Source organism: Canis lupus, chromosome 1 (genome assembly GCF_048164855.1).
Source record: "Canis lupus baileyi chromosome 1, mCanLup2.hap1, whole genome shotgun sequence".
In the NCBI taxonomy this organism is placed as follows: Eukaryota; Metazoa; Chordata; class Mammalia; order Carnivora; family Canidae; genus Canis; species Canis lupus.
In genome coordinates, this window is record NC_132838.1 from 71,092,216 (window position 1) to 71,115,505 (window position 23,290).

A 23,290-nucleotide genomic window follows, 5' to 3' on the forward strand; every position below is an offset into this window, starting at 1 on the left:
AAAAGTGATAAGTCAGTTCCCTTTTGCTGCTTTCAAGATTCACTCTGTTTTTCTGCCCCTTTTCCTCTCTCCTCCTCCTCCTTTCATGTGGATATTGCTGTATTTGGATATTTGATTTTTTCCCACAGGTTCACTGAGGCTTTTTGTTCATTTTCCCTGCTTTTAACTTTCTGCCCTCAGATTGTATCATCTCACTAGGTTTATATTCAAAATTGGTTCTTCATGTTCAGATCTACTGTTAAGACTTCTAGTGAATTTTTCACTTCTATTACTGCATTTTCATACTTTGGATTTCAAATATTCAAATTCTGTTATTTCAGAATTTCAGCTTGCTTTTTCATCATATATATATTATTTTCTGTCTATGTGTATCCTTTATTCTGTGAAAATGTGTTCTTATACCTTTTTTTGTTTTTTTTAGGTACGGTTTTCTTTAGTTATTGGTATATATTTAAGTTTATTGAAAGTCTTTGTCTAGTAAGTCCAGTGTCTGGACTTCCTCAGAGACAGTTTCTACACTGTTTTATACATAGTTTTGGGTTTGTTTTTCCTATGTATGTACCATACTTTTTCATTTGTTTGTCTTAAATTTTTGTTGAAAACTTGACATTTAAAATATATTGTGTTGATTTATCATCATAATATCACTCCACCACAGCTGTCATTTGTTTAGTGACTCTGTTGAATGGATTCTGTACAACCTATATTCTTTGTCATGTCTGGCCACTGAAGTCTCCACTCTATTAGCTAAATAGTCAGCTGATAATTGGACAATGATTTCCTTAAGGACATGTAACCGGTAAGGCTCTAATCTTTGCCAAGATGTATATGTTGGGGCATCCCTTCAACAGTTAGCCTGGCATTTAACTATTTTGTATTCACCTTCACTTTTCACAGAGCCTCAAGGTTAATGAGAAGCAAGTTTAGTACTTTCTCATAGCCCAGGGCATATGTGCCACCCTGTAGATTCCCAGAGAGATATCTGAGCTTTTCAAAGCCCCTTCTGTATATATCATGCTTCAGCTTTTCCTTTTAAGCTTTTTAATTAGACTGTTGTTTCCTTTAATTGTTACAAACTGCCTGAGATAGCTATGATGGTAAACAATATCTCATGAGTTTTTTTCATTCTTAACTAATGTCATGCTCCCCAGAGAAAATGCTGTTTGCAGTGGGCAAGCTTTGAGTTATGTGAAATGAAGACAGCTATATGAGTGGGATGTTCCAGGGAGCTACAAGACAAGTCAAATAATGACAGTTCTCTGAGGCTTATCTTCTAATTTAACCTCAGTTTTAGGCACTAAGAATTTACATCTCACCATTTAGATACTTTATTACTTAGGAGAGATAAAGTAGATGGGTCTGGGCAACATTTGAAAACTATGTGCAACGGGACACAATCAATACATTAAGTTATTTGTTGTTGTTGTTTTTTAATAATAAATTTATTTTTTATTGGTGTTCAATTTGCCAACATACAGAATAACAATTGCCAACATACAGAATAACAACATACAGAATAACATCCCGCCAAGTGCCCCCCTCAGTGCCCATCACCCATTCACCCCCACCCCCCGCCCTCCTCCCCTTCTACCACCCCTAGTTCGTTTCCCAGAGTTAGGAGTCTCTCATGTTCTGTCTCCCTTTCTGATATTTCCTACCCATTTCATCTCCCTTCCCTTCTATTCCCTTTCACTATTATTTATATTCCCCAAATGAATGAGAACATATAATGTTTGTCCTTCTCCGATTGACTCATTTCACTCAGCATAATACCCTCCAGTTCCATCCACATTGAAGCAAATAGTGGGTATTTGTCATTTCTAATGGCTGAGTAATATTCCATTGTATACATAGACCAGATCTTCTTTATCCATTCATCTTTCGATGGACACCGAGACTCCTTCCACAGTTACTTGTTTTATTGGCCTTTCCCTAAATAAGCAATATATCTATATATATATGAGTGGATTTAAGCAGTGACTATTATTTCCCTACACTAGCACGTAGCACATGGGGCAGGAAAGGACTTCCTTGAATTTCTCCCCCAGTCATCTCTGTGAACAGACTAGGTTCCTGGAGAAATTTTCACTAAAAGCTAGAAATCACACTATGTCTGTGACACACACCACCCCCTCAGGGACTTCATACTCTAACATTTGTGCACATGTGGCCTTTAGCAGGTTGTTAACATTTTTCTAGCTTTATCTTCCTTTCATCTTATATGAAGTTTGGTAGCATATGGTCCAGTAAACAAACAAGCAGGTCCTGATTCTCCCTGCAGATACCTGTCTCTCTCCTGATTCAAATTGTTAAGCCATTTCATTTCTCTGATGAATTAAAAAAAAAAAAAAACAAAAACCTTCATTTTTCAATCTGCCTATCTTTGCTTTTATTGTAAGGATGATAGTATTGCTCTTTTCAGCTCTCTACATCTGAGCTAAAACCCAAAGCTACACTGTATGATTGTAGTCTTTTCTAATTTGATGAGACTTACTGTTTTTATTTCCAATACGCAAAATGCACCAGAAAATGATTTGTTATAATTAGGTTATCCTATATGTTTCAGTTACTCAAATTGTTATTTATATCATTTAAACCTTCTGTACCAGTGATCAGCAAACTTCATCTGTAAATGTCAGATAGTAAGCTTTATGGGAGATACAGTCTTTTTGGAAATATTGAACTCTATGGTTGTAGTGCTGTAGCAGTCATAGATAATATATAAACAAATGAATGTGACTGTGTTCCAATAAAATCTTACTTACAAAACAAAACAAAACAAAACAAAAATGAGCAGACCAGATTTTCCCTCTTGGCTGCTGCTGACCCCTTTCTAAATCTCTATTGGTGTTTTCAGTCAGCTTGCCCTGTGAGTTGTGTTAAAATTATTTATAATTAATTATGGATCCATCTCTCATTTCTATCAACTTTGTTTATATATAGTTGATTCTCACTATTCTCAGGGGTTTTCTATAAAATTGCTGTGATCACTAAATTAGCAAATACTGAATCATTGCTTCTAGAGTAAAGACAAGGTTAAGTTCCTGTGTTTCTAGTCACATTTTGGTCAACCATTCAACATACAAACAAGGTTGTATGTTTAGCTTAGCTATAGTCTAAGAGCAGCATAATTAATTCTCAAAATTTATCTAACACCCTTGATCTCTCTAAGGCATATCACAACCTTCTTGCACTCAGGAATACTAGACAGCATATCTGCATTACATGGGTGGAGGAGCATTTTAAAAATGAAAACACCAAGCAAAAGCACAAAAATGCAAAGAATATGATAAATAGATTGCAAAACAGACATTTGACAAAGCATTATCCTGTTCAGCTCCAGCTGGGAAAATGTGTTAGACACTCAAATTTTTTACCTTTCTCCAAGTGTCCATAAATATTACAAAGTCATGAGTATTGAGGTTAGTAGTATATTTTAGTGAAGTGAATTTACAGATACAGCACCTGCAAATAATGAGAATTGACTGTATTTAGAAGCTAAATTTTCAAATGCATAACAATTTATGTTTCTTACATCTTCTGTTAAAAGGATCATAAATAGTTACCATTTTATTTTTTTAAAAGATTTTATTCATGAGAGACACAGAGAGAGAGAGAGAGGCAGAGACACAGGCAGAGGGAGAAGCAGGCTTCATGCAAGGAGCCTGACGTGGGACTCAATCCTGGGTCTCCAGGATCACACCCTGGGCTGAAGGCGGCACTAAACCGCTGAGCCACCCAGGCTGCCCAGTTACCATGTTTAATGATAATTTCTTACTCTTATTGTTTTCATAGTAACATAACCACACCAACTTTCTTTTGGCTGATAATTATGTATATTTTTTTGATCTACATGTATCCCTCTCTGTTAATTGTGTTTTCTCTGTTGTTTTTAGTCTTTCCTTTAATTGATTGGATAGTCCAAAAGTTGGCAAATCTTGTCTGTAATGGGTCAGATAGTTTTGATAGTCATAAGATCTCCAATAGAATTACTAGACTCTGTGGTTACAGCACAAAAACTACCATGAACAGTACAGAATGATTGGGGTGGGTGGGTGGCTATGTTGCAAGAAAACTTTATTTATTAAAGAGGTGGCAAGCTAGATTTGGCCACAGGTCATAATCTGTTGACTCTTACCCTAGAATATGCCCAGGGTAGATATTAGGGTGTTGGATAAAAATAGTAGGAAATTTATCATTTTTTGCTTAAAAAGTTTTTTTAAAACAAAGTTCAATATACTTATAGTATGTGCAGAGAACTCATAAATATATAGAAATTAAGTTATAAACATTTTTACTCATTGAATACCTCCAAAATGTAAGTTAAAGTTAGATTCAAAATAAGCATTCTTTATATTCATTTTTTTAAAGATTTTATTTATTTATTCATGAGAGACACACAGAAGCAGAGACATAGGCAGAGGGAGAAGCAGACTCCCTGTGGGGAGCCCAATGTGGAACTTGATCCCAGGTCCCCAGGATCATGAACTGAGCCAAAGGCAAATGCTCAATCAATGAGCCACCCAGGTGCCCTATTCATTTGTTTTAAATTCTTTACAGTAAAGTTAAGAATTGTTTTTATGAGTATGTCACCTAATTTTGAACCCTTCAGATTGAACAGAAGTGTACTGTTACAGGCATCAATATCATTCAAGGATGTGACTGTGGAATTCACCCAAGAGGAGTGGCAGCAAATGGGTCCTATTCAAAGGACCCTATATAGAGATGTGATGCTGGAGAACTACAACAACCTAGTCTCAGTGGGTGAGCATATAAATATAACTTACCCTCATCACACCATATTGAAGGCATTTCCTTTTTATGCACTAATATATATGAATACTTTATTTAGATTTTAATGTCATTGAGGCATTTCATTCAGGAGTATAAAATTAACTAAGCCTCTTGAGAAATAAGAGGAGTTGTCAACTCCACATGATGATTTTAAATCAGGATCTTCAGGGTGCTACTTCTGAAGCTGTATCTTTTTACAATTAAGAAACCAAAAGCTCAAAAAAAAAAAAAAAGAAAAAAAAAAAGAAAAAAAAAGAAACCAAAAGCTCATCATCTGTCCTAAGTACTCCATTGTTCTCTGTCTACAGGGAACTGCATTTTTAAACCAGCAGTAATCTTCAAGTTGGAGCAAGGAGAGGAGCCTTGGTTGTTGGAGGAAGAATTCTCAAACCAGAGCCACCTAGGTGAGTTACTAAGCACTAGCAGACAGAATTCTCTTGGGGTATTTAAAACTCCAGAAGGTCAGTTTAGCAATAAACACCTTTGTATTTCAAGACTTTTTCTTTTAGGCTCAAAGACCAAAAAAGCACCAATCAAAAGAAAATGATTAATAAACCTGACTACATAAAAATTGAGAACTTTGTTTATAAGAGATACTATTAAAAAAATGAGAAGAAAAAAAAAAAGGATGAGAAGACAAGCACAGAGTACCAGAATATGTATATAGTACAAGTATCCTTGAAAGGATTAGTATCCTGAAAATGTTAAAACTTCCACAAGTCAATACAGGAAAAGGTGGCAACCCAATTGAAAAATAGGCAGAAGACTGAACAGGAACTTTTAAATGGCCATTAAATCTTGGAAAATATGTTCAAGCTCTCATTAGCTTTCATGGAGTTCAAAATAAAATACAAAGCAAAAGGATAAACACAGTATGAGATGAGATTAACATTATGGCAAAGCCAAATCCTGATGGGGATATGAAATATTAAAGAATCTTTCTGATGGAAAATGTAAACTGGTAAAACCCCTGTGTTACCAAGTCAGGTTAAAGTTTTATATAACCTGTGAGCAAAGAATTCTTTTCCTAACTATATGCCCTCCCAAAAGGCATGATTGTATTCCCTAGGATGAATAAAACAATATTTATGGAAATATTGATTGTTTTTGTTAAAAATTGAGTTCATCAGCAGTAGATGAAGAGTTATATTCCTTCAGGGAAAATTAGGTACATAATCTTAAAAGAAACCAAACAATGTAAATATGCATGTATGGTTATATTTGTGTAGATGTCAGAAATGCAAAACTCAATTACGTTTTTGGGAATTCATACATTGATGGTAAAACCTCAAAAAAAATCAAAGAAACAATTACATAAATATTAGAAGCATAGTCAACTCTTAAGCATGAAGAATTGTAACTAGGCAGAGATAAATAGGGATTTTTGCAGAGCCATTTTTGTGTTGTGTTTCTGGGCATGTTTTTTTTAAACTCAAGTTAACATACAGTGTAGTATTGGTTTCAGTTTGACATTGTTTCATATTACACTAGTGTTAACTCTGTACTGTTAAGTTGCACATATAAGTTTTATGCAGATATAAATTATGTTTCATACTTAAGAAAGTGAAGAGATGAACCAAAAATAATAGATGGTATTTACAACTCCTAAAACTCTCAAAGGACAGCCATCTATAATGCATAAATTATTTTGACTTTCTTAAGTGCCGTTTTTGCAGTAAAGCCTTCCATGATATCCCATTTAAAATCATATCCCTTGGAGCACTTCAATGGCTCAATTGGTAGAGCATGCAACTCTTGATTTCAAGGTCTTGAGTTCAAACCCCACACTGGGCATAGAGCCTACATATATACATGCATACATAAAATACATGAACTCCTCATATCAAATTAAAGTGTGGAAATTTAGGATGAGATGATCAGGTTCACTTATCATTGAATTTTGATAAAATAAAGGTACCAAAGCAGAATTGAGCAGCAAATCTAATTTAGTTGCAAGAAGGATTTTCCTTTTGTCAGTTTTATATTTGTTTGTACTTCCATGACTTATTACTATGAGATGGATTAGATCCTGAGCTGCTTCATTTAATCATGAGGAAAGTTGAAATCAATTTTGATTTGATGTTGAAGGATTGAATAGAAATAAGAGATATCAAATTGGAAGTAGTAGACTCTTGAGTAGTCTATCAGTATATCCTAGGTAGCATAGGACTATAATATATTTCCTCAAAGCAAACTCTTCCCCTGTTGGTCCTAATCTATCAGTGTTCATTATCTCCTAATTATTTTGTTGCTGAACTTAAGTTTATATAGTTGTGTTGTGTTCATCCCATTATCTGGTTTTCCTGTTGCTCAAAATAACCACTCCTATAAAGTCTAATTTCTATTCTTTCTCCACCTCAGTTGGAAGGGCAACTTATCACAATCCAAAACAGATAGGTATTTATTACCAGCTTCCGCTCTCATTTTCACTATACCAATACGTTTTTTAAAGAAGGGTGAGGACACACACACACATAAATTATTTCATCTTGGAAAACGAAAAAACAAAATGCAATATAGGTTATTTGTCTATAGGTCCCACCCATAATAAATGTAAGATTCTTAAGATGTTTTCAATTTATCTCTGTTTTAGAAGATTACAGAGATGATGACCTGATGAAGAGGAACAAGAAAATCAAAGATAAACACTTGCAGGAAATAATATTCATCAATAATAAACCATTGACTGGAGAGGAAGAGGAAGTTTGGGGAAAACAATTTAATCTGCACATAGCTCCTGTTTCAACAAAAATGTCCCATAAATATGACTCATGGGGAGTAAATTTGCAAAAAATTTCCCAATTTGTCATTAATAGTAGAACTTACCTAACCAAAAAAACAAATTGCTATAGTGTATGTGAAAATTTGTCTTTCAAAATTAAGTTTGAGAGAACTCATACTGGAGAGGAATTTCATGAATATAATAAAAATGGGAAAGCTCTTAGTTATAAGGAAAATCTTCCTGAGAATCAAAAGTGTCAAACGTTGGAGCAAGCTTTTAAATATAATGCAATTGGAAAAGCCTTCTATGATGAGGCTACTTGTGTTACACATAAGAGTATTCATACAAGAGAAAAATCCTATAAAGATGATGAATGTAGGGAAAACAAAAAAACAACTATCTTTGACTGTAAAAGAACTGGGATAGAGGAGAAATACTCTCCTTTTAACCAATATGGGAAATCCATCTGTGAGAAGTCAGCTCTTAAGGAATATAGTAAGTTTAACATGGCTGTGAAACAAAATGAATGTAATGCAAGTGGAAATAATTTCAACAGGAAGTCACACCTCACTCAATTTCAGAGAATTATCACGGAAGAGAACCCATTGGTGTGTAATGACAGAACACAAACTGAGGATAAATCCTCTGAGTATCATAAAAGCAGGAAATCCTACCAGATATCAGCTCACAAAGTACACCAGAGAACTCACTCTGAGATAAAACCCTATAAATGTAAAGAATGTGGTAAATCCTTCTTTCAAAAAGGACATCTCATTCAACATCAGAGAACTCACACAGGAGAGAAACCATTTGAATGTAATGAATGTGGAAAAACTTTCTCCCAGAAGTCACACCTCAGTACACATCGGAGAATTCACACAGCAGAGAAACCCTATAAATGTAATGAATGTGGGAAAACATTTGTCCAGAAGTCAACCCTCAGGGGACATCAGAGAATTCATACAGGAGAGAAACCCTATAAATGTAGCGAATGTGGGAAAACTTTTGTTCAAAAGTCAACCCTCAGAGATCATCATAGAATTCACACAGGAGAGAAATCTTTTCAGTGTAAAGAATGTGGGAAAACTTTTGGTCAGAAGTCAAACCTTAGAATACATCAGAGAACTCACAGCGGTGAGAAAACATATCAATGTAACGAATGTGAAAAATCCTTCTGGCGAAAAGACCATCTTATTCAACATCAGAAAACACACACAGGAGAGAAACCATTTAAATGTAATGAATGTGGGAAGACTTTTGCCCGGACATCAACCCTTAGAGTGCATCAAAGGATTCATACTGGGGAGAAACCATTTAAGTGTAATGAATGTGGCAAAAAATTCGTCCGGAAGGCGATCCTTAGTGATCATCAGAGAATTCATACAGGGGAGAAACCTTTTCAGTGTAATAAATGTGCAAAAACTTTTGGCCAGAAATCAAACCTCAGAATACATCAGAGAATTCACAATGGGGAGAAATCTTATGAAGGTAATGAATTTGGAAAATTATATAAGAAGTCAACTCTAAATGTTTGCCAGAGAATTCAGGGGGGTGGAAAACCCCATTGATAGAATAACTATGGAAAATCCGTATGGTTGAAGGACCAAGCCATTTGACTCCAGGAAACCCACACAGGAGAGAAACTATATAAATATGAACGTAGGAAGAATTTTATCCAAAAAGCAATCCTGAAAGGATATCAGAGAATACACATAGACTGATAATTCTTTTAGGATACTATGGAAAGCCCTTTTGAATGAAGCCATGTCCTTTAAATAACTCACACAAAATTTCCAGGTCTCCTTTTGCTCCAAGTAGGGCTTTGGGACTGTGGATTTTCATGTTTTATGCCACATCCAGTCATGACAAAAGACCTCGCTGATGAACTACTAGGATGCTGTCAGAATAGAGTGGAGATGACCCAGGACAACCTGAAGTATCATGTTGTAACATGGCACAGCTTTTACAAGGTAAAAGCCAGGGTGCCTGAAATGTACAACAAAATTCTCGTTCATATCTTTACTTTTTGAACATTTTGTGATCAAGCAGTAAGCTTGTATTCTGTTGAGCTCTCACATATTCATGTCTGTTTCCTTTTGAACATAATTTAGCCATCCCTCTGTTGGGGAGGTAGAAAGTTACTGTGTAAGCCAAGCTTACATCAGTCAATGGGTACAACACTTATTAAAGGGTTGGTGTTGTGAGGAGTCTCTCTAAGATCATCAGAGAATTCATTTAAAAAAAAAGCTCCCTTCAGTGTAATGAAATAGATGCCACCTGTTAAAAGGCTTTCAGTGAACCTAAAAAGTTGAAAAAATTTTTGGTTGAAATGTGAGCACAGCTTATGCAACTAAAGTAAATACTTGTTTAATGCTTTGAAGCTGCTCTCCCTTCACGCTTTGTTGTACCTCTCTATGCCCCAATATCAGCTGTTTCAAGGGAAATAAATTTTCCTGACTCCAAAGGGGACATATATTCATTGGCACCCACCCAAATATTTGGGGGAACTTTAAGGGAGAAGAGAGGCTCAAACTTTTATGGTTTTATGGGATACAAGTGCCCAAGTCAAAATTTTACCACTTTACGTGGAAGTAAGAAGTATCTAGATTTAGAAAATGCTGTTAGGGCAAGGGTTACAGTAGGAGGGGGTGAAATTAATGTGGCCCTGTGAATAAATGAGGCCTTTAGGCCAGTGCTGTGTACTGTGGTTACATCTAAATATGAAAGTGTAGTAGGAGTGTGGTATATGTCATATTTACCCTTCCCGTAAGTCAGAAGGGATTCTCCCAGCCAGGAAGAGTTGTGTGTAAAGAAAATACCTTTGAGTTCCCACAGCCCTTAATGACCACTTTGGGCTTCAGTCTCTGTGACTGGTCATTCTGTTGATTGGAATTTCTGGCAAAAGGAGATGGCCTGGAGGTGGGGGAAAGGGTAGTTTGACTTGATACCCTAACAAGTATATTTCTTTTGTAAAGCAACTGTTAGCTTACTCTTGGACTCTATACACTAGACACCTGACTCAGAGGAGCTTCTGACTTGATATTCCAATTTTAGAGTGTGTTATCTTAACTGGCTAAAAAGATACAGAGGATACAAGCCTTGTGTAAAATGCACATGGTATATTTAAGAATACAGCTGTACTGGTCCCAACAGTATCTCAGCTGTATGTCGAATTGTAGCAAAGGAAACTTACCATCCATTCTGCTGCCTGAAGCAAAGCTGCTGGCTTGGTAGGGCCCTTCATTCATGGAAGTTACTTGAACTGGGCCTGGTTAACTGACAGGCTAGTGGGCATCACTGGACACTGACTACTCAACTTCAGTGCCATGATGCAGACCTAGAAATTGATGTGGCTGCTCTCCTTGTGCAGGACTTAAGGATGTTCTCAACACTGGCAAATACTCCATTTGAAACTTTGGGCATTTTTACTGACTCTGGTCCTTATACTGCCTAGGTTTTTGACACACCAGTAGTAAAACTGCTGACAAAAGCACCCCTCTTTGGTGCTGTCAACTGTGGGAGGAAAGTCAGCTGCTGAGCACATCTGAGTTGTCAAACTAGATGCCCTTGGTGAGTGACTATTCTGTGATAACACTGGAATCAAGCTACTGAGCAAGACTTCACTACACTAATGGCCAGCATTGCTACCTGGATCCATCATCATACTGACAGTGCAAAATATTCACCATCCTAACTGCATACAAAGTAAAATCCTCTGTATCCAGTGCTCCCTTTGATGTCAATTGCCCTAAGAATCTACAGTCTTTTTCTTGTGTATTAATACCCAATTCCACATACCATTTGATAATTCACGCCTTTCCTACTGATTTTAAATATGATCACATACTAAATTGTCATTCTTAAAGACATTGCACAAGACTGCTCATGACCCAATCCCTACATTCTGTTAGCAACATATCCTTTTGGGATCAGGGCTGGCATATACCTCATATGAACTGAAATATTACAACTTTCTAGCCTGATACTGAATTTTTCACTGAAGTGTTTCAATCAGGAAACGAAGAACACCTAGAACTTTGGAAATAGAACATCACACACTAGAGCTGCCAACACCTTTGCCAAGATGCATCTGCAAAAACAGAGGATAATAACTAATTAGTGCTGTGTTCCCTGAAAATAATCAAGAGATTGCTGTTTGCTCTGTTTTTATAATTAGGTGGAATATAAAGAAAGTCATTCATCTTAGAACTTTTTCTCAGTTTCTCAAAATATTTCAAATCATCCCCTTCATACTCCTTTATATATATATACTTTTAGAATTATGATTGGATTTGCTATTAAGTTCAAAATCATCTACCCAATAGGATGAAATGAATTCACATAAGTAGTCTGAGTCATTCATTGGAAGTCCAGGTGACAGTCCCATTATTGGGCACTTAGGCTTTATCTGCTGTCCCGTTGCTGGGTTAGGCCCAAGAACACCTCTCTGTGTAATACATTATCAACTGGAGACCATAGTCTATGCTACAGCCACAAAGGCTTCCTTCTCCCTGCCTGGCTGATCACCTTTCCAGCTTTTATTCCAACAGGTGGATGCCACATCTAGAGACCCTGGAAGAGTCCATTTTCTATCCTTGCCTAGTGAGGGTCTTTCTGCTAATTTTTAAAAGCCTTCATTTAAGGCAAGAATTTTAATGTTTTGTTTATAGTATATCCCAAGCAACTGAAACATACCCTCTAAATATTGGGCACTCAGAAATACTTGGTGAAGGTGGAACTGTCAAAATGAAATCTTTTTTTTTTTTTTTTTTTTTTTTTAAATTTTTATTTATTTATGATAGTCACAGAGAGAGAGAGAGAGAGAGGCAGAGACACAGGCAGAGGGAGAAGCAGGCTCCATGCACCGGGAGCCCGACGTGGGATTCGATCCCGGGTCTCCAGGATCGCGCCCTGGGCCAAAGGCAGGCGCCAAACCGCTGCGCCACCCAGGGATCCCTCAAAATGAAATCTGAACATATTTTCCCTTGATACTGCAAATGATCTTTTAGGATTGTTCATCATATATTATTAATAGTTGACAATTATTGCTGTGACCTCTACTTAAAGACTCTTGTGTTTAGGATATTTTCAAAAGTTGCCTAAATGTTCTTAATATTCAGAATTATACAGTATTGTTCTTCAAATATTTGTCACCCAAAATAAAATTTATTTTTTTTTTTTGAAATTTATTTTCTTGATTTTTTGGAGGGGGATCTCTCTATCTCCTGGATCTGAATGCCTGTTTCCCTTCCCAGATTAGGAAAGTTTTCAGCTATGATTTGTTCAAATACATATTCTGGACCTCTGTCCCTTTTGGCGCCCTCAGGAACCCCAATTAAACGTATATTTTTCCTTCTGAGGCTGTCATTTATTTCCCTTAATCTATCCTCATGATCTTTTAATTGTTTGTCTATTTTTTCCTCAGTTTCCCTCTTTGCCATCAACTTGTCTTCTATGTCACTCGCTCGTTCTTCCACCTCATTAACCCTCGTCGTTAGAACCTCTAATTTGGATTGCATCTCATTCAATTGATTTTTAATTTCTGCCTGATTAGATCTAAATTCTGCAGTCATGAAGTCTCTTGAATCCTTTATGCTTTTTTCTAGAGCCACTAGTAGCTTTATAATTGTGCTTCTGAATTGGCTTTCTGACATTGAATTGTAATCAAATTTTGTAACTCTGTTTCTGATTCTTTCTTTTGAGGTGAGTTTTTCCTTCTAGTCATTTTGCTCAGTGCAGAGTGGCCAAAAACAAGTTGTATTGGGAAAAGGAGAAAAAAGAAAAGAAGAAAAAAAAAAAGGTGGGGGAAGCAAACAGAAAACAAAAAACCAGGGGCAATATCCTCTGATTCTATATACTGTAAATCCCTCGACTTCCCCTGGAACTTTCCAGTGCTGCTTGGTCAATAACTTGCTTTTCCCCTGTCCGTCTAGCTGGTCTTCTGGGGGAGGGGCCTGCTGTGCTGATTCTCAGGTGTGAGCACCTGGGGGAGCTGCTCAGCCCCCTGCCTGGTGCATGGCTCACTGGGAGTTGTTTATCCTGTGAGGCCACTGTGAGGCTCAGTGGGGGTTGTTTATCCTGTGAGGCCCCAGGAGGAATAACAACAGTGTGGAGACCAGCTCTTAGCCCTGGAGTCATCTCTCACAGTAACCGCCAAAGCTCTCAGTCCCAGGGGCCTGGATGCTCTGGGGCGGGGCCGCCAGGCGGCAGGAGCATCCTCGCTGTTCTGTGCCCTCCTGACCTCTGCCTGTCCCGGGGGGAGCGCCAGATCCTGGGCTGTGTCCCCCGGCGCCCTGGGCTCTGGGGCCTATGCTGCTTGAATCGCGCTCCAGGGTGTTGCAGCTTCCGCGGGGAGCCAGGTACGGGCTGCAGCCCTTTAGGGAGCTTGGCCGCGAGGTGTGGCTCGCTCTCCCCGGGGCACAGGTGCTCTGTTACTGTCCCTGGGAGCCTAAGGGCATCCCCTCCCCTCCTGGGATCCTGCTCCAACTCCCTGCGAGTGCCTTTCCCTCCCTTTCCCTCCGGGAAGATTGGTGAAGCTCCTGCTTCTCCTGGCTGGGGCTTTCCTGTCCTGGGGGCACTCCCCAGGTGGCCTTAGCCTGGCTCCTCACGCGGCCCCTCCCCCTTGGATTTCTTTTATTTATTTATTTTTCCCATCTTCGACCTTGATAGAAGTGCAAACTCTTCTCACTGTAGCATTCCAGCTGTTCTCTCTTTAAATCTCAAGCTGAATTCATAGGTTTTCAGGATGATTTGAAAGTTATCTAGGTAATTTGGTGGGGACAGGTGACTTGGGGACTCTACTCTTCCGCCATCTTTCCTATCTCCAAGATGTCTGAACTAGATTTGATTTTATTTTTTAAAAGATTTTATTTATTCATTCATGAGAGACACAGAGAGAGAGAGAGAGAGGCAGAGACACAGGCAGAGGGAGAAGCAGGCTCCGTGCAGGGACCCCATGTGGGACTTGATCCTGGGACCCCAGGATCACCCCGGGTGGAAGGCAGGCACTAAACCGCTGAGCCACCGGGGGTCCCTGAACTAGATTTTAAAACAATGATTATAAACTAGCTGGGCTTGAAACACTAGAGAATCCTTTACTGGAGAAATTAAAGAACTAAAATCTAATCCGGCTGAAATTTAAAATGCTATTATTGAGATGTAGTGAAAATAGAGGCTCTAACAACATGGATAAATGAGGCAGAAGAGAGATTCAGTAATACAGAAGACAAAATGTTGGAAAATAAGGAAGCTAAAAAGAAGAGAGAAAGACTACCAGGTCATAAAGGGAGACTTTGAGAAATCAGTGATTACAAAAGCAAAATAAAATATGGATTATGGAGGTTTCAGAAGATGAAAGGGGAGGGTAGAAGGTTTATTTGAACAAATTATAGCTGAGAACTTCCCTAACCTGGAGAAGGAAGCAGGCTATTCAAGTCTAGGTGGTATAGAGAACCTCCCTAAAAATGAGTAAAAATAGATCAACATTTCAACATATAATAGTGAAGTGTGCAAATTTCAGGGAGAAAGAGAAAATTCTTCTTCTTCTTTTTTTTTTTTTTTTTTGAGAAAGAGAAAATTCTAAAAGCAGCTAGAAGAGTAGAAACAAGACTGGCAACAGACCTGACCACAGAGACCTGGCAGGCCAGAAATGACTGGCACAATATAGTCAATGTGCTAAATGGGAAAAATTTGTAGCCAAGAATATTTTATCCAGCAAGGCTGCCATTCAGAATAGAAGGAGAGAAGGAGAAGGAAACAAAAGAGTTTCCAAAACAAACAAAAACTAAAGGAATTCATGAACACTAAACCAGCCCGGCAAATACTAAAGAAGATGCTTCAAGTGAAGAGAGAGGTGAAAAGTAACAAAGACCAGAGAGGAACAGAGGCAATTTCCAAGAAGGGTGACTTTACAGGTAATACAATGCACTAAATTCATATCTTTCAATAATTACTCTGAAGATAAATGGACAAAATGCTCCAATCAAAAGATGTAGGGCAAGAGATTGGATAAAAAGAATAAGATCCATTAATATGCTGTGTACAAAAGACTCATTTTAGACCTAAAGACACCTCCAGATTGAAAGTGAGGGAGTGGAGAACCATTTATCATACTAATAAACATTAAAACAAAGCTGAAGTAGTAACCATCCTTATATCAAACTAGATTTTAAACCCAAGACTGAAGTAAGAGATGAAGAAAAATGTTGCATCATAATAAAAGGGTCTATCCAAAAGAAGATCGAACAATTATAAATACTTATGCCCCTAAATTGGGTGCAGCCAAATATATAAACCAATTAATATCAAAATTAAAGAAACACATTGATAGTAATACAATAATATCAGGGTAGTTTAACACCCCACTCACAGCAATGGATAGATTGTGTAAGCAGAAGATCAAGGAAACTAGGGCTTTGTATGACACACTGGGCCAGAAGGACTTAGATATATTTAGAGCATTTCATCCCAAAGCAACAGAATATACATTCTTCTCAAGTGCACATGGAATATTCTCCAGAGTAGATCACTTATTGGGTCACAAATCAGGTCTCAACTAGTACCAAAAAATTGGGATTATTCCTTGCATATCTTCAGACCACAGTGCTTTAAAACTTGTTATCACTCAGAAGAGAAAATTTGAAAGGAATACAAATATGTAGAGGTTAAGAGCATCCTACTAAAGAATGAATGGATCAGCCAGGAAATTAAAGAAGAATTTAAAAATACATGAAAACAAATGAAAATGAAAACAGGTACTTCAGCACCTTTTGGGATGCAGCCAAGGTGGTCCTCAGAGCAAAGTATATAGTAATACAGGCCTTTCTCAAGAAACAAGAAAAGTCTCAAATGCACAAGCTAATTTCACATGTAAAGGAGCTGGAAAAAGAACAGCAAATAAAGCCTAAACCCAGCAGGAGAAGAGAAATAATAGAAACCAAAAGAACAGTAGAACAGATCTATGAAACTAGGACCTGGTTCTTTGAAAGAATTAATAAGATCAATAAAACCCTAGTTGGACTTCTCTAAAAGCAGAGAGGACCTAAATAAATAAATCATGAATGAAAGAGGAGAAATCATAACCACCACCAAGGAAATATAAACAATTATCAGAACATATATTATAGGCAACTATATGCCAACAAATTAGGCAATCTGGAAGAAATGGATGCATTCCCAGAGACATAAATAGAAGAAATAGAAGCCTTGAAAAGACCCATAACCAGCAAAGAAATTGCAGCAATAAAAAATCTCCCAAAAACAAGAGTCCAGGAACAGCTGGCCTCCCAATGGAATTCTACTAAACATTTAAGAATTAATACCTACCTTCTGAATCTGTTTCAAGAAATAGAAATGGGAGGAAAACTTCCAAACTCACTATGAGACCAGCATTACCTTGATTTCAAAGCCAGACAATTCTGTATGTTGGCAAATTGAATTCTGTATGTTGGCAAATTGAATACCAATAAAAAATAAATTTATTATTTAAAAAAAAGAAAAAATAATAAAATAAAATTCCAAAACGAAAAATAAAAAACAAAGCCAGACAAAGACCCAATCAAAAAGAATTATAGACTAATGTACCTGGTGAACACAGATGCAAAAATTCTCACCAAGATACTAGTCAGTAAGATCGAACAACACATTAAGAGGATTATTTACCATGATCAAGTGGGATTTATTCCTGGGCTGCAATGGTGGTTCAACATCTGTATTCAATCAATGTGATACACCACATTAATAAAAGAAAAGACAAGAACCATATTATCTTCTCAATAGATACAGAAAAAGCATTTGAAAAAACACAGCATCCTTTTTTGATTAAAACTCTCCACAGTGTCGGGACATAAGGATCATACCTCAGTATCATAAAAGCCATATATGAAAAACCCACAGCAAATATCCTCAACAGGAGAAAACCAAGAAATTTTCCCTGAAGGTCAGGAACAAAGCAGGGATGTCCATTATCACCACTGTTATTCAACATAGTACTGGAAGCCCTAGCCTCAGCAATCAGACAAGAAAAGGAAATAAAAGACATCCAAATCTGCACAGAAGAAGTGAAACTCTCACTCATCACAGATAACATGATACTCTATGTTGAAAACCCAAGAGATTACCCAAAAATTGCTAGAACTCATAAAGCAAGTCAGCAAAGTGGCAGGATATAAAATAAATGCAGAAATCAGTGGCATTTCTATACACTGAGACAGAAGAAAGAGAAATTAAGGAATGATCTCATTTACAATTGCATCAAAAACCATACGATACCTAGGAGTAAAGTTAACCAAACAGGTAAAGGATCTATACTCTGAAAACTGTAGAACATTTATGAAAGAAAATGAGGAAGATTCAAAGAAACGGGAAAATACTCTATGTTCATGGATTGGAAGAACAATTATTGTTAAAATGTCTGTGCTACCTAGAGCAATCTTAACATTCAATGTACTTCCAGCAAAATACCATCAACAGGTTCATCTGAGTGGCTCAAACAACTGTCTTCACCTCAGGTCATGATCCCATGTTCCTGGAATCCAGCCCCAGAGAGTCTGCTTCTCCTTCTCCCTCTGCCCCTCCCCCTGGCTCATGCTCTCTCTCACACACTCTCTCTCAAATAAATAAGATCTTTTTTAAAATACCATCAACAGGGATTCCTGGGTGGTGCAGCAGTTTGGCGCCTGCCTTTGGCCCAGGGCGCAATCCTGGAGACCTGGGATTGAATCCCACATTGGGCTCCCGGTGCATGGAGCCTGTTTCTCTCTCTGCCTGTGTCTCTGCCTCTCTCTCTCTCTCTTTGTGTGACTATCATAAATAAATAAAAATTTAAAAAACTACTTTATAAAATACCATCAACATTTTTCACAGAGCTATTACAAATAATCCTAAAATTTATATGGAACCAGAGAAGACCCTGAATAGCCAAAGGAATGTTGAAAAGGAAAACCAAAGCTGAGGGCATCACAATGCCAGATTTCAAGCAGTATCACAGAGCTATAATCATCAGACAGTGTGGTACTGGCACAAAAACAGACACATAGGTCAATGGAGCAGAGTAGAGAACCCAGAAATGGGCCCTCAACTCTATGGTCAACTAATATTCGACAGAGCAGGAAAAAATATGCACTGGGAAAAGGACAGTCTATTCAACAAATGATGTTGGGCAAATTGGACAGTCACGTGCAAAAGAATGAAACTAAACCATTCTCTTACACCAGACACAAAGATACACTCAAAATGGATTGGAGACCTAAATGTGAGACAGGAATCCATCAAAATCCTGGAGGAGAATACAGGCAACAACCTCTGTGACCTTGGCCACAGCAACTTGTTGCTAGACATGTCTCCAGAGGCAAGGAAAACAAGAGCAAAAAAGAGCCACTGGGATTTCATCAAGATAAAAAGCTTCTGCACAGCAAAGGAAACTATCAGCAAAACTAAAAGACAACCTACAGAGTGGGAGAAGATATTTGCAAATGACACATCAGATAAGGGACTAGTATCTGTAGCCAAAATCGATAAATCTATAAAGAACTTCTCAAACTCAACACCCAGAAAACAAATAATCCAGTCAAGAAATGGGCAGAAGACATGAACAAACATTTCTCCAAAGGAGACCTGCATATGGCCAACAAGCACATGAGAAAATGCTCCACATCACTTGCCATCAGGGAAATACAAATCAAAACCACAGTGAGATACCACCTCACACCAGTGAGAATGGCAAACATTAACAACTCTGGAAACAACAAATGTTAGTGAGAATTCAGAAAAAGGGGAACCCTTTTGCACTATTGATGGGAATTCAATCTCTGGAAAAGCCACTCTGGTACAGCCATTCTGGAAAACAATGTGGAGTTTCCTTGAAGAGTTAAAAATAGAGCTACCCTATAACCCAGCAATTGCACTACTGGGCATTTACCGCAAAGGATACAAACATAGTGATTTGAAGGGACACCTGCACTCTAATGTTTATAGCACAATAGGCAAAATATGGAAAGAGCTCAGATGTCCATTGACAGATGAATAGATAACAAAGTAGTGGCATATTTATATACAATAGAATATTATCCAGCTTTCAAAAATAAGGAAATTTTATCATTTGCAACAACATGGATGGAACTGGAGGGTATTATGCTAAGTGTAGTAAGTCAGAGAAAGACAATTATCATATGATCTCACTCATAAGTGGAATTTAAGAAACAAAATAGAGGATCATAGGAGAAGGGAGGGAAAAATAAAATAAGACAAAATCAGAGAGGGAGGTAAACCAGAGACTCTTAACTATAGGGAGCAAACTGAGGGTGGCTGGAGGGGAGGTGAGAAGGGGGTATGGGGTACCTGGGGGATATGGCATTAAGGAGGGCATGTGATATGATGAGCACTGGGTGTTATATGTAACTGACAAATAACTAAATTGTACCCATGAAACTAATAATGCAGTATATGTTGTGTTTAAAAACAAAAAACAAAAAAGAAAAAGAAGAAAAAGACCATCCCAGGGGATCCCTGGATGGCTCAGTGGTTTAGCACCTGCCTTTGGCTCAGGGAGTGGTCCTGGAGTCCCGGGATCGAGTCCCACATCAGGCTCCCTGCATGGAGCCTGCTTCTCCCTCTGCCTGTGTCTCTGCCTCCCTCCCTCACTCTCTCTCTCTCTCTCTCTCTCTCTGTGTCTCTCATGAATAAATAAATAAATATTTTTTAAAAAGACCATCCTGTGAAGTTTTCATTTCAGGTATTGTACTTTTCATTTCTTGGATTTCCACTTTGTTCTTTAATTCTTTCCACTTCTCTGTGTACAGCTTGCATCTTTTTACTCATTATAGGCTTTTCCATATATCCTTGGACATGTTTATAAATACTTTCACTGCCCCTTATCTGCTAATTCCAACATCTTGATTCTTTTGGCTGTTTTTTTTTCTTAATTATGGGTTATACTGTTCCTCTTTTACATACCACATAATTTTTTATCCTATGCTGGACATTTTGTGTGATATATCACAAGGAGTCTGGATTATGTTGTCATCCTTTAAAATATGTTGTTCTGGCCTCCTGTTAAATGACTGATAAATCCTTTTGATCTCTTCAGGTTTGGTTTTATTCTTGATTAAGACAGGCTTATGTGTTTTCATCCCGACAGCATGGCCTTTTCTCAGTGTGGTCCATATTGCTAAGGTGTGACATTTCTGGACATCAACTAAATGCCTTGGGTCCTCAGAGAGGTCTCTCTTCTTTTTTATTTTTTTAAAGATTTTATTTATTTATTCATGAGAGAGAGAGAGAGAGAGAGGCAGAGAGACAGGCAGAGGAAGAAGCAGGCTCCATGCAGGGAGCCCCACATGAGATTCGATCCCGGGTCTCCAGGATCACACCCTGGGCTGAAGGCGGCGCTAAACCGCTGAGCCACTGGGGCTGCCCTTCTTCTTCTTTTTTTTTTTTCTCTCTCTCTTCTTTATCTGAATTGGACTTTTGCTTCCCCAGCATGACTCTTGATAGCTGAGGCTAGCTCTCAGCACTACAGCAGGCACTCCCCACTAATTCTGTGTTTTGAAAGAAACGTTGGAACATTTTCTTTGACGGCATTTGTCTATACAATATCTTTGAGAATATTTCTCCTTTCTGGAGCCTGTATTATGTACAGTGAAATTACACTAGAGAAGAATGTTTGGTTGCTAGTGAGTTGCAGGCAATAGAGTTTAGTTTTCAATGTGAATGATTCTAACAAAACTGTAGGTACAAAATGAGACTTCTTTGTAAGCCTTATAAGATACCACAAAAAAAATCACTGAATATCTTGGAGGAGTGGAGCAGCTTGGCTCAAACTCAATTTAATTTAGTTTAGTTTGGGGTTTTTAAAAAAATCTTATATGAGGTAGTTGAATTGTGATTAACTTTTTTTCTTTTTTAATTGTTTTGCTTTGTTTTGTTAGAGACAGGAAAGCTGTTTAAAGCAGTGATAATTGATAGTTGAGACTGAGGTTGAGGCACCTGACTGGCTCAGTCAGGACAGCCTGCAACTCTTGATCCCCAGGTTGTGAGTTTGAAACCCATAACTAGGTTCAAGACACAATCTTTAAAAAAAAAAAAAAAAAAAAGACTGGGGTGCCTCACTGGATCAGTAGGTCAAAGTCTGCCTTAGGCTTAGAACTGGATCCTAGGACCCTAAGATCAAGCCCCACATCAGGCTCCCTGCTCAGTGGGGAACCTGCTCCTCTCCCTGCTTGTGCTTTCGCTCTCTCTCAAATAAAAAAGAAAATATGAAAAAAAAGGGAAAAAAAAAGACTGAGGTTAAGAGCCTCATACAGACACTTTAGGTTTTATGTAGCTGATTTGTTTAGTTCAACTAGGAAATGTAACAGTACTCATTAGGTAAATATAGATTTAATACAATTTTATTTAAAATATTAGAATATGATTTGACAAAACACTGCAAAGTAATAGCCCAAGACAAGATTACTAAGAATTATTCTGAGGGGAGCTCCAGGGGTAGGAGGAGCAGCAGCTATGCACCCCACATCACAGAGTCTCTGGGTATCCTCATGCACCTGGTCTGCACCAGTGGGCACATATTTGCCACCATCCTCAAGAGGAAGGGCAGCCTGGCAGAGGGGCAGCTAAGGAACAGCCCAAGAGATCAGCGTGCTTGTTGGCCAAACCTGCTCCTATATAAGAGTGGAAATGATGCCAAAAAGGTAGCAGGAAAAGATAAAACTTCAGACAACAAAAAGTACAAAGAAGATTTACCTGGCAGAAAATGGAGAAACTAAAAACAAGGAGTCCAGCTCCTGGTGAACAGAAAGAAGCCTGGTCTGATTAATATCCTATACCTGGTCTTTCAGCAGTCCCTGTCTCTTTTCTTGTATAATCCAGAGGAATATTTTTATCAACTATCTTGTAAATGCAAGTTTTTTAGTAGAAGTGTGTTTAGAAGAAGGGAATCTGACTTCATCCCATTTTTTTAAGATTTATTTATTTATTTATGATAGACATAGAGAGAGAGGCAGAGACACAGGAGGAGGGAGAAGCAGGCTCCATGCCGGGAGCCCGACGTAGGACTCGATTCCGGGACTCCAGGATCGCACCCTGGGCCAAAGGCAGGCGCTAAACCGCTGAGCAACCCAGGGATCCCCTCATCCCATTTTTTAAAGTGTAAATGCTTTTTTTAAAGAGGTGAAATCATTTCTGGTTGTTTATTTTTTCGTAAAACTAGAAAATAGTGGGAAATTGATTTGGGGAAGCTTTCATTGTCTTGGGTGTTAGCTTAACATTCCATAGATGGGGTAGTTTTTATATACTATAATACAAAGCACAGTACATGGCAATTTGGAGTCAGTCATGCATTTAATATGTCTTCCATATTTTAAGTTACTCTTATTCCCATATTGTTGTTGGTAGAATTGTTTCCTAGAGAAAAGCATTCCTTGATCTTGGCTCTCCCTGTCAGAGTTTTGTGCACTTCGTAACATCTTGGTTGTGGTAATCCAGTTTTCCTAGTAACTTTGTTAATGTGCTGTGCAAGATTGAAAATTTGAGTATGTACTGTATAAGATATTAAAATGTGAATCAATAGAACTCAACAATGCAATAGCATATCAACATTTGAAGATATTGGTACTTGACATACTGTTAAGGAAACTTTACCTCCATATTCTAAACTGGAAAGGTCACTGGAATAACTTATTTTTATTTATTTTTTCAACTGTAAATGTCTTTACTACGAGACCAAAAGCAAATGCTCAAGACCCAGGTGGTGTGGAGGCAGCCTTCCAATTTGAGCAG

The 23,290-nt window shown here is 37.9% G+C and overlaps 1 protein-coding gene across 14 annotated transcripts in view; it reads left to right on the forward strand.

Annotated features, from left to right (window-relative positions):
- Window positions 1–23,083, forward strand: part of ZNF510 (zinc finger protein 510) — a 45,459-nt gene extending 22,376 nt beyond the window's left edge. For 7 of the 14 annotated variants that reach the window (XR_012034875.1, XR_012034863.1, XR_012034862.1 and 4 more), the window contains 4 exons: window positions 4,638–4,764; window positions 5,103–5,198; window positions 7,388–9,486; window positions 10,971–23,083. Coding sequence is in view for 3 of the 14 variants with exons in the window: in XM_072834163.1 (XP_072690264.1) it covers window positions 4,638–4,764; window positions 5,103–5,198; window positions 7,388–9,084 (1,920 nt within the window). In the remaining 11 variants the exon portion in view is untranslated. Of the gene's footprint in view, window positions 1–4,612; window positions 4,765–5,102; window positions 5,199–7,387 lie in introns of all 14 variants that reach the window. The other 7 variants (XR_012034861.1, XR_012034859.1, XR_012034881.1 and 4 more) reach the window with 5 other exon arrangements.
- The last annotated feature ends 207 nt before the right edge of the window (window positions 23,084–23,290 follow it).